The sequence below is a fragment of the Schistocerca cancellata genome, chromosome 1, assembly GCF_023864275.1.
Source record: "Schistocerca cancellata isolate TAMUIC-IGC-003103 chromosome 1, iqSchCanc2.1, whole genome shotgun sequence".
NCBI lineage: Eukaryota > Metazoa > Arthropoda > Insecta > Orthoptera > Acrididae > Schistocerca > Schistocerca cancellata.
The window spans coordinates 553,993,198-554,009,894 of NC_064626.1; the positions used below are offsets into that span (position 1 = coordinate 553,993,198).

Genomic DNA, 16,697 nt, shown 5'->3' on the forward strand with positions numbered 1-16,697 from the left:
CACCAGTGCTGACCTGCCTGCACATCCACTCACCTATGCTACGAGAATTCTACGCCGGGTGAGCATGAAACAAAACTTCATTACTTTAGTACGAATTGGTACAATTGTAGAGAACTTTATTTGTGTAGTTCTCTTATTTAAAGTTAGTTTTAAATGCTCACAAAAGCTAAAGCATACAAGAGTATGGAAAATATACAACATAGTGGGGAAACTCAAGACCTAGCTATGGCCATGAAAATTAGCAAAGAAGTGCCTCACTGGGCTGTGTTGGTAAATTTAATCACAGCTCAAAGTGCGACTCTAAGTAAAAAATGGAAATAAGCGTTTGGCATCATTGGCCGGGAGACCCCTTGCGTGGTAGATCCGGCCGCCTTGGTGCATGTCTTATTACATTCGACGCCACATTGGGCGACCTGCGCACCAGATGGGGATGAAATGATGATGAAGACAGCACAACACCAAGTCCCTAAGCAGAGAAAATCTCCGACCCAGCCGGGAATCGAACCTGGGCCCATAGGACGGCAATCTGTCATGCTGACCACTCAGCTATTGGGGCGGACACTCTAAAGAACTAGGCTTAGTAAATTCTCAATTAAATACCCAGAGTGAAGCTTTAAATGCTCAGAGGGAAACACTACATATCCAAACGACAAATTTAGGTTTGTTAAGTGCCAAGGTCGACTCTCTAAGCGAAGAATTTAGTAATCTATGCAAAGGAATGGGCGCTTTGAAGACTGAGTTCGATGCTGTAAGTACTAAAGTAGAGAATTTAAAAGCAGATCTAAAGAATGAGTTGACAAACTCTTTGACTACTCACATAAATCATATGTTTACCGGCATTAGCCAGAAACAGAATGATACCTTTCAGGATTTGTCGGAAAGGTTAGAACTTACAATTGAGAACAATTGTAATAGTGTAGAATTGGAACATATTGAAAAATTAGGATCCTTTGAAAAAGTGTGTAGATAAGCAGAATGAGTTAATGCGAGTCATTCAGTCGCAAAGTACAGGTGTCAACCCACGGGTAGATAATGTAGAAAGAAATTTCAAAGAGAAAATAGCTAACTCTGATATTATAAATGTAATTAGTTTGGAGGAACAATGTGGGGAAATTATAGATTGAAAAGTTGCCGAGAGAATAACTTCCAGTAATGTATCGCCTATTCCTTCTTCTGAACTTAATGATACCATGAAGGGTATAGACGACCTGTAGAAAGAAATTAAGCTTATCCAAGATAAAGTAGAAAAAAGGGTACCTTCACCTAACATTGTGTTAACTATAATCCATTCATCATCAAGAATAAACCTGATGTAAACATTGAACTATGTATTCTTCTGCGTTTGCTGGAACCTCATTGGATTTCTGTTTCACTTGGGACTGCTGGCAAACTGTCTCGAGTACTTTCAAGTACGATAATAAGGGTACCTTTTGTGCTGTATGTTATACACACATCAACTTAGTGATATTATGGGACAACAGCGCACATTGAACTTTGGACAGCACTGACCGCAGACGAGCAGAGGATCAATACAGCTTCGAATGTCTTCTAATTTTTAAGCAGAATGAAATAATACACTGAAAAGCTCCCACAATACGCAGCTTAGACGACTGGACGAAAACCGCAACACGTTATTGTGTTTAGCTAACGTACTAATTACATAATTAAAAACAAGAATGATGAAAATTCCTGACCGAGCCACAGGGTAATTTTTCTGCATTAAGCTGTGTGTAACGTAAGAGAGTGTTGAAGGATTTCACCATATAGTTAAATATTGAAGCCACTGAAGGTATTACATTACTTGTAGCCAGTCGTCTGGTAATCTCTTAGCTCCTTCCTTATCCGAATCCGAGAAATACATTTCAGTTCTGGAAGTGCCACATGCTACGTTGTTAATGAGCCTATCAACAACAGAATCCACAAAACCAACCAAGCGCAGCATTTTCTCTTCATTTATGACGAGTCATTCTATATCCCGCATTTGGCAGTGATGTGTGAAAAAGCTGTGTGTGTGTTAGTTCCAGTATGTCTGGGAGCATAACAGACTTGTTACTTCTCAGTCCAAATCTCTCAGCTTGGCTCCAGATCAGTTCTGTTGGGTTCATAATGTAATGGTGCAGTAGCAAATGTAAAACTCCAGCATTTGTATGATGTTCTCGATGCTGCGAAAATGATTGTTTTTCGTGTTTCTACGATACTCATCTAACCCTGTGGTATAAAACGATGGACATAGTCCAAATAAAGAGGATTTGGTTATTCATTTTTGCCTTAAAACTGAAATTGTTATGTTTTCTTAATTTAAACAACTTTTATGAACAGTCTTTCATAAAACTTTGATAATTAAGAATTTGTATTTGAAACGCAAACAGAAATTTCGCGTCCAATATGTAATTAGAAACAAGACGACGTACATTACTCATAAAAAATGATGAGTTTTACGAGATGTAGGTATTTCAAACTGAACAAGAAAAAATAATGACAAGGGATACTGGAACCAATGCACGAATAACCGCCTGGACATCATATCTCGTCACCCTACCGACTGCGCTACACGTACAATGTGGATTTATTAGTCAACTGCATTACACCCTTAAATTTATGAAAAACATTAAGAACAGCCTATTTCTCGGTACTTTTTCACCGTGTTCCATGCGCACGTTCCACTACGGAACAGAAAGCAGCCTCAGCCATTTTCATACTACGCATTAACAGCTCGACAATAAGAGCACAATGCTGCAGAGGCTGTGACTGTACAAGATTTTTGTAATAAAAACTACATAGCTACAGCGTGATTAAGAAAAACGTCTATGGCTGTTAATACATTTGAATATCTTAAAGTTTCATTTAACATAACTTAGTAATAATATATCTAATACGTAAGTAGGACCTACTTCCAGGAGCATAACACCACCAGTGTAGGTGTGCTATGGCTTCTAACCAATCACCACGTTTGTGTTTGTTTACATTAGGTTTATTCTAATGATGAACGGATTATAGTGAAGCTGTGACTGATTTACAATGGAGAGCTAACTCAGGGTTATAGAGACAATTCCCAAAATTTAAGCCGGACGGAGATGTACATCCTACCCATTTCTTAGAAAGGTTTAACCAAGCATTACCAAAAAATTGGGAAGATTTTAAGAAGATCGAATTTGCTGTGGGGTACCTTCTAGGGGAAGCCTTAGAATGGGGTACAGTAAATATTGAGAATTTTTCCTCTTGGAAAGACTTTAAAACCAAATTTAAAGAGAAATACTGGTCTTCCAGTGCTCAAGAAAAGTTGGTTATCAGATCCACGGGACCCAAAATATTACAATACTACTTGGGGTACTATGGGGAAATAAATTGGAATTTAACATGAGCAAAGTATTTAGATAAACCCATGGAAGAAGAGGGATTGGTATGTATTTTAATTAGATGATTGCCCATCTATGCGAGAAAAGATGGAAAATGGTAGAAGAGTTGTTGTCTTTTATTGATGCACTTGATGCAATAAATAAGGACTGCAACGAAACTTTACACCAAAGTGAAAGTTCGAACTATAAAATGAATAGCAGGAATAATTTTAAAAGGCACGAGAAACTTATCAAAAGTACACCAGTGCAATAAGAAAAGTTGTAACGGTAATTATCAAAAGAAGCATCCACATTCAAATTTAGAGTCAGTAACTTCTCAAGAATTTGTACTGAGTAACCAAAAGACACAAAATAGGAACGTAGTCCCTAGTGCCCAGGTCGTGGACATATATTAGGAGGCCCTATTCCATATAAGTATGTCAACTTTACGCACAAAATACCCACAAAAGAATGGTTGTTGCTTGAAGAACCAAGCTTAGGTACTAATAACCCATAACCTATAATAGCAGGTACAGTGGAAAATTCCGAGGTTAACATATTTATAGATTTGGGAAGTGAGGTATATTTATTTTTTTAACTCGATACAGAATAAACAGTACATACTGTATTGCCAGTGACTGGAGTATACATAATCAGGATAACGGGAACAAAAAGTAAACTTGTAAGATACGAAACTCAGGTGAACTGCAGTATTGGAAATATGTTATTTAGTGAAATGCTGTTGATAGTAGAGAATTTTAATAGAGACATACTGTTTGGTTTGGATTGGTTGTTAGAGTTTAAAGTTATCTTAAACTTTGACAAACATCATCTTTGTTTTGGTAAAGATGGCAGTAGATGCTGGACACCTTTTGTAACAAAGAGTCACTTTGAGGAACAAACAACAGAGCACCAGTGTCCAAGATTAACAGCTACAGCACAATTACCACCAAAAATCGATAATGTTGATCAAGGAACACATCTAACTGATATACAAGATGATCAACAAAGACGAGATTTATATAAAATTTTAATGGAGTATGAAGTGGTATTTACCGATTGTCCAGGTAATATCAGCGACTATATTTGTATGTTCAAAATCAAAGTTGACACCCCATTCTTTTGCAAACCATACCCAATACCAGTGAGTTTGAAGGAAGCAGTTCGGGACGAGATTAACAAAATCATTGATAATAATATTATAGAACGAAGTAATGAATGATCATCTAGTAGCGGTGAAGAAAGCTTCAGGCAGGGTACGATTAGTCTTAGATGCTCGTACATTGAATCGACATACATATACGGAGAGGGACCTGCCAATTAATACTGACGAATTGTTATCCAAATTTGAAAAGGCAAGATTCTTTAGCACGATGGATTTATCCTTTCTTATGAGTAGTTGATTACTACACAGTAGGTTGATGTGCTGGATGCTTTTCCTACAGGAATACAATATAAAGAAACGATACGTAAAAGGTTCCGAAAATATAGTACCTGGTGCATTATTGAGGATACCCACAAGAATGGATGACTTGAAACGTACAGAAGGGCCTGGCGTTATTTCTGACATTAATTTTATGTCAGCAGAATATCCGAACATCATGGTAAAAAGAGATGGTTCAAAGAATAACAGAGAATATCCATCATGATCCTTATTTCACAGAAATATTTTCTGTGTGTATCCAGAACACATTACCTCCTAATCAATTGGTAAAATGGAAAATTGTAGATCATAACTAGTTTTGGAGAGACAGTGTAACATCACAGCAGTGGCGTATGTGTATTCCGAAGACGAACTTGTATAGTATGTTCACACAATACGGACACTTCAGAATCAAAAAATGCATACCTGATATGAATAAATTTTATTATTTCAAGAAACTAGGTCATAAAATAGTGTCTTTGATTACAACCTGTGAAACTTGCCAGAAAGTAAAAGAGAGTAATACTCATGTGAAATACAGAATGTACCCTATTAGCCCTAAGTCATTCACACAACCTTACAGAAGCATATTTCTTTGGACCAATTCCACAAGGAAAGGGAGGAGTATCAAGCATTTTGGTTATCATAGAATGCTGGACAAAATATGTAAAACTATATCCTGTTAAGAGAGCAAATACACAGTCAGTTGTACACTGTTTACAACAATACTTTCTAGAAGTAGGTAAACCAAAAATGGTTTCTTACAGACCACAGAATGGACCACAATTTGTGAGCAACAAAGTTAGAGAATTCCTAGCATTGGTAAGTATTCGACAAGTGTTAATATCCAGTTATAACCTGCTATCAAATACGTCTGAACGGGTAATGAAGGAAATTGTGTCATACATACTGCCATGAAAAACATACTTTGTGGACAACGAAAATTAAGGACTCTGAACTTATCCTACATGAATTACCCCATTTATCAACTGGATTGACACCTTTAGATGTTGTAGGAAAACCTTTTGTAGGAGAACCTTTAATTAAGAATTTTAATTGGCCTGAACAACCTAGTGTCAAGTAAGAAGTAAATCAGGAAATAATTTCTAAAAATTTGATTGAAAAGGTGATACGAAGAGTAAGTAAGCATAACAGTACCAAGTTGATAACCTGGTTCTTATAAGACATCCCAGCTCGAATCTGAAGAAAGAGACTCACAAGTTATTCAAAAATATGAAGGACCGTACCATGTACAAACGGTGATCCGTCCTAAGACATTATTTTTAGTAGACCCCAGAACTGGATTAGAAAAGGGGAAATACAGTGGAAAGGATGTGAAATTGTATATCCCCCAGGGATGTTAACATTCTGAGTTAACGGGCAGAGTGGCGACCATCAGATCCCAAGTTGTTTTCAGTGTTTCTTCCAAAATAGTTTTCCTGCCCTGAATTCCTTTAAAATCTAAAACTATCCTATAATCTTACTGCTAAAAATTAAGAAAAAACTGGATATGACCATAAAATAAGAGAATCAAAAAAAGTTATGTCTAGACGAAATACATTGAATGGAATATTATGCTTGTGGAAAATATAATATGATGTGACTAACTGAGCAACTGTTATACCGAAGTGTATAGCTTTTCTATTTTGTATAAAGTATTTTATACCTTATATGAGATGTGATATAGATGGGAGGGTTTGTATAAATTTTGAAAGGAGTGGGTATTGTAGCTAAAAGCTTGATTTACAAGAACAAATAAATCATGACTGGCACAAAACACACATCATACCTTTCAAACAACCCTCACAAACAAGTGTGCCCAATTCTTCTCCATTTGCCGTTTCCATGCAGTTGCTAGGATTTCCTTCGCTCACCTCAAAGGGTGAAGGTGGGACAAGTACATTCTGTAGGAGACGATTTAACACCAAACCACCTCCTGCGTCTCACTCAAGTACCTGAGAGATGGGGATCCTGGGGAAGGGCCGGGGGTGGGGGGTTGGAAGGGTTTCCTGTCTTTGGGGTTATCTTCTTTCTCTTCTTCGATCCTAGCAACCACATCTGATTTTCCCTTTCTTACGTCTCATCTTGAGGACCTGTATATCTTTTTATAAACTTCTATCACTGAAGTCCTTCCTTATTTCCTTGGTTACTAATAACCTACATTTTATCTTTAGATAAGAAGGCCGAAGAATCAGACTACACGAACATACACCCACATATACACAAATATACACTTCTACGCAAACATTAAATTATATAAGACAAAGCCTGTCACGATGTGAGAATGGCCAGGTGTTGTAGGCGGAAAAGGTGTGTAGCACATATACGGGGGGTTATGACAGTTCTACATTGAATACACATAAGAAGAGGTGCACATACATAATGAACAACTATAAAGTAGCAATGAGTAATGGATAAATAAGAGAGAGGCGTGAGCAAAGAAAGAAAAGGGAAGTAGGAGTAGAATTAGTCAGGTTGATCACTAACCAGTGTCAGTGCAATAAAAACTCTGATGAACTGAAGGATAGTGGAATGTAAGTAGAATATATAGAGGTAATATCTAATGAAAGTACAGAAGTTGATAAGTAGAGGAGGACTCTAGGGAGTGAATGATATATTAAAGAATGAATGTGAAGTTTAAAATAGATATATAGCTTTACCAGACAATACTTAATTATGGTACACATAGAAATGTATATTAGGGTAATGAACCATGAGGCCTACATAGAAAGGATAAGGGGGAGTACCCAGCATTCACTAGGTATAAAGGGCAGACGTACCTGCATGGAGACAGGACGATTTGTGTCCTAAAAAATAGATATGTTTAGTAAGGGGCGTACCTGCCAGAATGAAAAGAGGAAGTGGTCTCATAGGGTCAATCCACAAGCAAGGAATAGGTGCTGATCCTGGGAGAAAGGGACAGTATCGTGACAAAAGTCATAAATTTTATAGGAATTATTCTGGAAAGTGTAAATTCTATGAACGACTAGCATTATTATGTTTCATGGAAGTAAATGAGTGTCAAAAGAACACTCACTTCTCTCGAGTTCCTCCAAGCTACAAATAATGAAAATAGTACATACTAGGAAAAAGGTAGTACAGAAGATAAGAATAGAAAAAAGATTACTCATGTGTTCTAAACACCTGAAGTTTGCGACTGAAAAAAAAAATTAAAGAAAAGAAATAGAGTCCTCACAATTACTAAATATTAGTAAAGCTGACAAAAACAATGAATAAATGCTCATGTCTTAACAACAAAGTAAAATAAGAAAAGGGTAGAGAAAAAATAAGTGAAAGATTGTGTAAGAAAGGACAGAGAATTGTTAATCAAAGGAAAGATATGTATATAAACATATGTAAGAAATGCATACTGTTATGATATGAATTGTTGTTATGAGTGATGTTATGTGAATAGTGATTACGTATAAAATATCACGTGTTCAGTCTTGAGGGGGGGGGGGGGGGGGGATATGTAGTAAATTGAGAATTTTTGTGTAAATTCTAGAACCACTCAGCCTTCTACCACCTCAAACACACGATATTCTAGATATGAGTGTGGGATGGTAAAATACTACCTACTGCACGTCACATTTGTGTGTGCTGGTTTAAAATCAGTCGCAGGAAGAAAGTAGATGCATTGGTCAAAAAGCACCGACAATTGCCTGACGGGGCAATCCATAGATGTGTTAGTGAGTGTGTGTATGGAAGAACCATGGAATCCATATGCAGCTTTGTGCTTATTGTGTCACTGACTACTGTTATGTGAAACAAGACCAGTTGAAAAAGTACTCATATAGACTCTTGACTCAGCCTTGTTAGAGGCAAGAGTTTTTTTCAGTCTCCTTTTTTGAAAGTCATGATGTCTAAATAGACTTTCTTTCAAATGTAAATAAATTTTTTTCTAACATACAACTGTACGAGAGACTTACTGAAGTTACATACTATGTTGTAAGTGAGAATTTTTACTGTGCTTGAAAGTCAAATACATCATTGATTGACAAAATGTAAAGTTTGTATGGCTACTTATTTCATTAGCAGAAAGAGGCTTGAACATTCCTGTAACTAGTGTTATTCAACAGAGAAGAAGTCAAGAGAGTTTCCAGCAGCCGGCTATCCAGTAAAGAGGAGTGGCTACAAACCCCAAGTAAGTCGTCTTGTAAAGAAGTGGAATGTGGTTTGGGGAAATAAATCTGTATAACCCAGACCCACACTCACACCTAAAGTCGTCAAAACATTAGTCTGTTTACTGCAGACAGTGGGGGAACATTTCGGGGATGATGATTGATTGTATTAGCATGAAATGCACCCTGTCATAAAGCAGCATCTGTGAGGCAAAGGTTTGTGGACAGTAAGATACACAAACTGCACTGGCCTGTCCAGAGTCCCAACCTGAGCCCAATGACACACCTTTATGATGAGTTAGAACATAGACTTCTGCCCAGACTCCAGGATACCGCATCAATACCTTCTTCGATTTTGGCTCTTTAAGCATGGACTGCCAATCCTCCACAGACATTCAAACAACTCTTTGAAAGTGTCTCCAGCTGGGTTCAAGGTGTCAAAAGTGAAGACTGCACACACCCCATAATAATGTTATTAATTGGTGTCTGGATACTTTGGAGCAGATAGTGTACTTTGTATCAGTTCTCGCTTATGGTTTGAAGACCTTTACACCACACGGAATTCATGGGACAAATGAGACTCATGAAAACTATGAACCAAATTACTAGAAAGGACAAGATAAAAAATCAGATGAACAGGAATATAGCCAGCTTTGAAATCCCTATTATTATAGTACGGGCAGCGTAAGAAGATCACCAATAGTTGCTGATGGCTGAGCATGGCAGCTCTGCGCGTCTGTCTCAACCAATCACATATTGTGATTTTGTAAACATCTCTATAGTTATTCTGAGAAGCTGACATTCACACATCCATGATACCTGTTCCGTTCAACGTCACCACCTGCCATCATGGTGCATATGGTCTGAAGATGGTTACTATTTGACTAAAACTGGTTGCCATTTTGTAATAAATGTTATATTGCAATCTAGACTTACTTAATTTTATTTTAATAGATCATGATGGAGGTATTATTATTATTATTATTATTATTTGTAGCTGCAAATTGTAACAAATCGCAATAATCACTGCAAAATTTGTGTTGCATACGGACGAAATCCGATGAGTGAAGATATTGCCAATGTTATCATTTATTTACGAGACAAAGGAAACTTGTTCATCATGATGATGATGATGATGATGATGATGATGATGATGATAACATAAGTGGCCATCCGTCTGTAGTAAAAAAAAGAGATGCTACAGAAAAGTACAAAAAATGTTGTGAAAAACAGCATTTCATGATGCCTCCATCAATCAGTTTTCTGCAGATTTCTGTGAGATGGTGAGTAAATAATTAAGGTACAACACATTTTGTGCTCGTTTGATTCCAAAATTTATATGGTAGAATTTTATGTAGAAGAAAATTACCAATCCATCAAGAGATATGATATATGCTTGACTCTCAGCTGCAATTATGTAAAGAAGTACTATAAAAATAGTTTTATTACATTTAATCCATTGGCTTTAATTATTCCAGTATTTTATTTCTTTATAGCCTTATGAAGGTTGCTTTTCAGATAGCCCTCATACATAGCAGACAGAATGCACTGGAATCTGCAGCATTTTTAAAATTTGGATAACAAGTATGAAGTTGTTAGCTCTTTGTAATGTACCTTTTTATGTCACTTAGTGCAGAATAGAATAGGTATTTACGCAAACACACTCCCGCTTGCATTCACTCTTGCACTAAAATCCAATTCGGCAACTGAACTGAGTTCATTCTAATACTTGTTAAATCCTTAAGCAATTTTACATAGTTGATGTTGCACCAAATAATATAATACAATTAGAAAACACTCATATAGCTCAATATAGCTAAGCAGGGATGGCTAGAGGACAAATGTAAGGATGTAGAGGCGTATATCAGTAGGGGTAAGATAGATACTGCCTATAGGAAAATTAAACAGGCCTATGGAGAAAAGAGAACCACTTGCATGAATATCAAGAGCTCAGACAAAAACCAAGTTCTAAGCAAAGAGGGGAAAGCAGAAAGGTGGAAGGAGTATATAGAGGGTCTATACAAGGGTAAGGTTCTTGAGGACAATATTATGGAAACGGAAGAGGATGTAGATGAAGATGAAATGGGAGATATGATACTGCATGAAGAGTTTGACAGAGCACTGATAGATCTGAGTCTAAACAAGGCCACGGGAGTACACAACATTCCATTAAAACTACTGATAACCTTGGTTGAGCCAGTCCTGACTAAACTTTACCATCTGGTATGCAAGATGTATGAGACAGGCAAAATAACCTCAGATTTCAAGAAGAATATAATAATTCCAATGCCAAAGAAAGCAGGTGTTGACAGATGTGAAAATTACCGAACCATCAGTTTAATAAGTCAAGGTTGCAAAATACTAACGCAAATTTTTTACAGACGAATGGAAAAACTGGTGGAAGCTGACGTCGGGGAAATCAGTTTGGATTCCGTAGAAATGTTGGAACATGTGAGGCATTACTGACCCTACAACTTATCTTAGAAAATAGATTAAGGAAAGGCAAACCTACGTTTCTAGCATTTGTAGACTTAGAGAAAACTTGACAATATTGACTGGAATACTCTCTTTCAAATTCTGAAGGTGGCAGGGGTAAAATATAGGGAGCAAAAGGCTATTTACAATTTGTACAGAAACCAGATGGCAGTTATAAGAGTCTAAGGGCATGAAAGGGAAGCAGTGGTTGAGAAGGCAGTGGGACAGAGTTGTAGCCTATCCCCAATGTTATTCAATTTGTATACTGAGGAAGCAGTAAAGGAAACAAAAGAAAAATTTGGAGTAGGAATTAAAATCCACGGAGAAGAAATAAAAACTTTGAGGTTCGCCGACGACATTGTAATTCTGTCAGAGACAGCAAAGGACCTGGAAGAGCAGCTGAACGGAATGGACAGTGTCTTGAAAGGAGGATATAAGATGAACATAAACAAATGCAAAATGATGATAATGGAATGCAGTTGAATTAAATCGGGAGATGCTGAGGGAATTAGGTCAGGAAATGAGACCATTAAAGTAGTAAAGGAATTTTGCTATTTGGGGAGCAAAATAACTGATGATGGTCGAAGTAGAGAGGATATAAAATGTAGACTGGCAATGGCAAGGAAAATGTTTCTGAAGACGAGAAATTTGTTAACATTGAGTATAGATTTAAGTGTCAGGAAGACATTTCTGAAAGAATTTGTATGGAGTGTAGCCACGTATGGAAGTGAAACATGGACGACAAATAGTTTGGACAAGAAGAGAATAGAAGCTTTCGAAATGTGGTGCTACAGAAGAATGCTGAAGATTAGATGGGTAGATCACGTAACAAATGAGGAGGTATTGAATAGAATTGGGGAGAAAAGAAGTTTGTGGCACAACATGACTAGAAGAAGGGATCGGTTCATAGGACATATTCTGAGGCATCAAGGGATCACCAATTTAGTACTGGAGGGCAGTGTGGAGGGTAAAAAATCATAGAGGGAGATCAAGAGATGAATACACTAAACAGATTCAGACGGATGTAGTTTGCAGTAGGTACTGGGAGATGATGAAGCTTGCATAGGATAGAGTAGCATGGAGAGCTCCATTAAACCAGTCTCTGGACTGAACAACAACAACAACAACAACAGTTCAAAATAAATATTATGCTGCATTCACTCTGCAGAAACATATCCCCCCCCCCCTTCCAACATTAAAATGTATATATTTTGACAGGATAACACTTCTTGTATGTCTTACTGTGAAATAAAGGACTCACCTGTGCATTTTGTCCACCCATGTTCTTTGGTATTTTGCTTTTCACTACAGGAATCTCTTTGTCACTTCCAGATTCATCTTCTTCTTCTCTCTGCAATTTCCTTGTCTTTGGAACTATAGAAACAAAATATAGTTACTGAATTTGAAGGCTTTGAAATAAAAAAATACAGAAAAAAGAAAAGAATGTTAATTTTTAAAATGCTAATTTATACAGAAACAAGTAGAGCCCTGTTTTATTGATTTATTTAACTAAACAGGAAAACCATTTTAACAATCCTTACGCAACTGTAACTCAAAAAATTAAAGAAAGTACAGTCAATGGTACTGACGCTGGTAGTATTTAAAATTTTCCCCAAGACTGTCATCTTCAGAATCGAGCTCTCCTGCATCTTCCTCTTCAGGCTCCTCCTCTTCCTTTCCTCCAGCAAGCATTTCACCTTCTTCATGATGTCCAGATTCTTGTTCCACAGATGCTATTCTCTGTTTCTTCTGAGTATCTACTACAAATTTTCGGGGTGATGTGTCTTCAGTGTCTCGAGTTGTGGAGATCTTACACAAAATAACCAACACTATGACAAGATGACTCAACTTCACCTAAGTTTACACATAATAGTTAAACAAATGTACATAAGTTTATTTTCATGCTTACAGCAACATACACTTCAGAAATAAGTGATTACTTACAGAGAAGAAAATTTGACAGAAGAAATTTCATCTCCATTAAGATACCATGTACATCACATTGGACAAAAAATTACCATGTACATCACATTGGACAAAAAGTTAGTCCCTCCCCGCAGGAGACTTCACAATAATACCATTTAACATTGTATCCAGTCTTAATAATAGCCTCATTCAGTGAGGAAGGTATTTCACAAATTTGTTCAGGTATATCATGCACAGCTGAAGCCACTCACTGATGATTATATCTCATAAAGGTACAAGGATGGTTTGAAAAGTTCTCAGAACAGAATACAAAAAAGTACTAACATCACTGAAACTTTTTTTCATTTTTCAATGTAGTCTCCTTGTAGATTAATGCACTTGGTCAACAACGTTCCATCTCGAAAATGAGTTTCCTCCAGGCATGCAAAATAGTTGTCAACTCCGACTATCAATTCTTCATTTGAAGTGAATCTTCGTCCACCATGAAAAATTTTCAATTTTGGAAAGAGATGGAAGTCTGACGGAGTCATATCAGGTGAATAAGGCGGGTGTTGCATCAATTCATACCTTAGTTAGTGTAATATTGCCATGGCAACGGCACATGTGTGCTGGCGTGCATTGTCTTGATGGAAGATGACTTTCTTCCTTGCTATACCTGGACTTTTTTCACGTATCTTTTGTTGCAATTTGTCCAGGAGGTTAGCATAGTACTCTCCAGTAATTGTTTGCCCAGTGGGTAGATAATTTACAAACAGAATCCCCTTCGCATGCCAGAAAACTGATGCCATGACCTTTCCTGCCGAAGGAATTGTCATATGATGGCAGAGAATCAGCATGTCTCCACTGCTTCGACAGTTGTTTTGTCTCTGGGGTATAGTAGTGCACCCAAGTTTCATCTGTGGTCACAAAACAGAGCAAAAAATCTTGTTCGTTTCTCCTGAAACAGGTCAAACATTGTTCTGGTATGTCCATTCTCACGCGTTTTTGATCCAGCGTCAAGAGTCATGGCACCCATGTTGCAGATAATTTTTTTATTTCTAATTCTTATGTTAAAATGTGATATACATTCATATGACATCCGGCAAGCATGAACAATTTCACGCACTTTCACTCAGCGATCATCCACGATCATTTTGTGCATATCTTAGTCTGTCACTGCGCAGATCATCATCTAAGCTCTCCCGACCAAATTTAAATTCATTTGTCCACTTGGCAACAGCTGAATATGAAAAAGCAGAGCACCAAGTGTATTCTGGAAATCGGCATGAATGTCCTTTGCTTTCATACCTTTCTTTATGACGTACTTAATCATTGCTCGAATCTCGATTTTTCCCATCTTCGCAAATCACTATGCAGGAACAACAACAGAACCATGTCACTGCCACAGCTCTCTTCTAAGAGCATTGACATGGTACGCTTTTACAGGCAACAGTACAACAAATATCACATGAACAACTTGTTGTGCTAGCACTGACCTCTCATGTTGATTCCGAGAACTTTTCAAACCACACTCATACCAAACTTTGGGGATGTTGATGGTTACATTTCACCCTCTGTTCCAATTGTCTCAACCAGTTTCTATAGGGTCAAGATCAAGCGATTTTGTCATTCAACTGAGGGGCAATAGGAAGCCTGAGAATCCATAAAACCAGGAAGGCTTGTGTGAAGTCCTGTGAAAATGACTGTCTTATGGGAAGACAGGAGTGTCACAGCATATCAGTCACGAAGATGTAAACGGAAGAGCAACACTTTATCATCATGAATTTGAAATACTCATCCTCATTTCACTATCAAGATACATAAAACAACAGTAAAAATATAATAGGACTATTTCCGGTCTGAGCAACACCCTCCACACACTATGGCTTAAATGCCGTTTTGGCGAGTCAGTGCATTGGACTCCTTGTGGCCCGTACAAAAAAAAATAAAAAAAATAAAATAAAATAAAATAAATAAATAAATAAATAAATAAATAAATAAAAATAAATAAATAAAAATACATTGGCACAGCGTGAAACTAGTGTCTGGTCCGTCACAGCTCTTTTTATGACCACTGTTCTCATAGTGAGTGGCATGACTGCAAATGGTACAGTATTCTTTGTAGACATTTTGGAAAGTGTGTTATAACAACAGAAATTTCATTTATGGTCTCTCATACACACATCCAAATACAATAACTCCTTTCTGCAATTTTACCATGTTGATCCACCTTACTGCACTAATTCGATACAACCAAATGTCACATACACATTGTTTCACTTATATCGCTTATTTCAGCACCGGAGGGTCAATTGACCACCTAATAGCAGTCCTGTACCATCTACACGTTATTTTAAGAGGAAGATTAATGTTCTGTACAGTGATGTCAGTAATTTTTTCCTTATATTATGTTTCCCTGTTTTTAACTTTTTTATGGAGCAACTTTTTACCAAAGGTCTCAAAAGGAATTTTTATGAGTTGTCTTATGGAAACAAAAATACAACAACAACTTAACAGCTCTTGAAATAGATCACAAAATTTGCACCTTACACGCAATGTGATAAATACACAGTACCTTAATGTACCCATGAAAATATTTTACAAAATAAATTTAGGCTATTCCCCCAACCAAAAAACATAGAAAGCATAAAATGAAACAGAAGAGAGACAGAAACACTCAGTATAAGTTTCACAGTGCCCAAACCAAAATAATTATGTTAAGTTTTTCTTGTATTAGTTATGCAGTAACACACCAAGCAAGGGCAAAGTTTTTATTACATTACACATGGGGAAAATAATAGAAAATACAGAGGAGGAGCTATAATCAGTCTCTACCTCAGCCTACACAGTAATCACTTTTCAACTGACACAGTGAGTATACAGCCATAAGAATGGTATGTTGGCTAACATGATAGTGATAACACAAACAATGAATTGGGGAAATAAATATTTTAAAAAATCCAACAAACACCATGCCATTTCTAATTAGATGTACTGAATGCTTGCTCAATAAGATCACTAACAATCCTTACATTTCCTTTTTTCCAAACCCTGCTGTAATGAATTCACGCACTAATGTGATGGGTTAAATACCAAGTTTCTTACTTGGGTCTTATGGAAAGAAGCTTAGGACACTGTTTATCATAGGAATGAGAATTTAAGTTTATCAAATTCCTAGGTGGTTTTTATATTTTAACAGGTTGCAGCCTCACCCTCCCTTAAATTTTATTTCTATGTTGCTCCCAAAGCTTAACAAGAAATACATGTCTTTCCATTTTTATTGATATTACTTTGAATTGGTGCATATGAAAGGTGCCAAATAATATGCTTTAGTTGGCCACAAAACAGCGCAATGGGTTTACCAAACTTCAATGACTGATAAAAGATAACTTAGCATTTTTTCAGATGACCAACTACAGAAAGATGCAAAATAAAGAA

The 16,697-nt window shown here is 36.9% G+C and overlaps 1 protein-coding gene across 9 annotated transcripts in view; it reads right to left on the minus strand.

The window, feature by feature from the left end:
* The window catches only part of LOC126180425 (uncharacterized protein DDB_G0283697-like), a 221,079-nt gene that overhangs the window by 47,451 nt on the left and 156,931 nt on the right, over positions 1-16,697 (minus strand). For 8 of the 9 annotated variants that reach the window (XM_049924693.1, XM_049924694.1, XM_049924692.1 and 5 more), the window contains 2 exons: positions 12,944-13,163; positions 12,616-12,728 (listed from right to left, as the gene is read on the minus strand). In XM_049924693.1, the coding sequence (XP_049780650.1) occupies positions 12,616-12,728; positions 12,944-13,163 (333 nt within the window). The remainder of the gene's footprint in view (positions 1-12,615; positions 12,729-12,943; positions 13,164-16,697) is intronic. The other variant, XM_049924700.1, reaches the window with a different exon arrangement.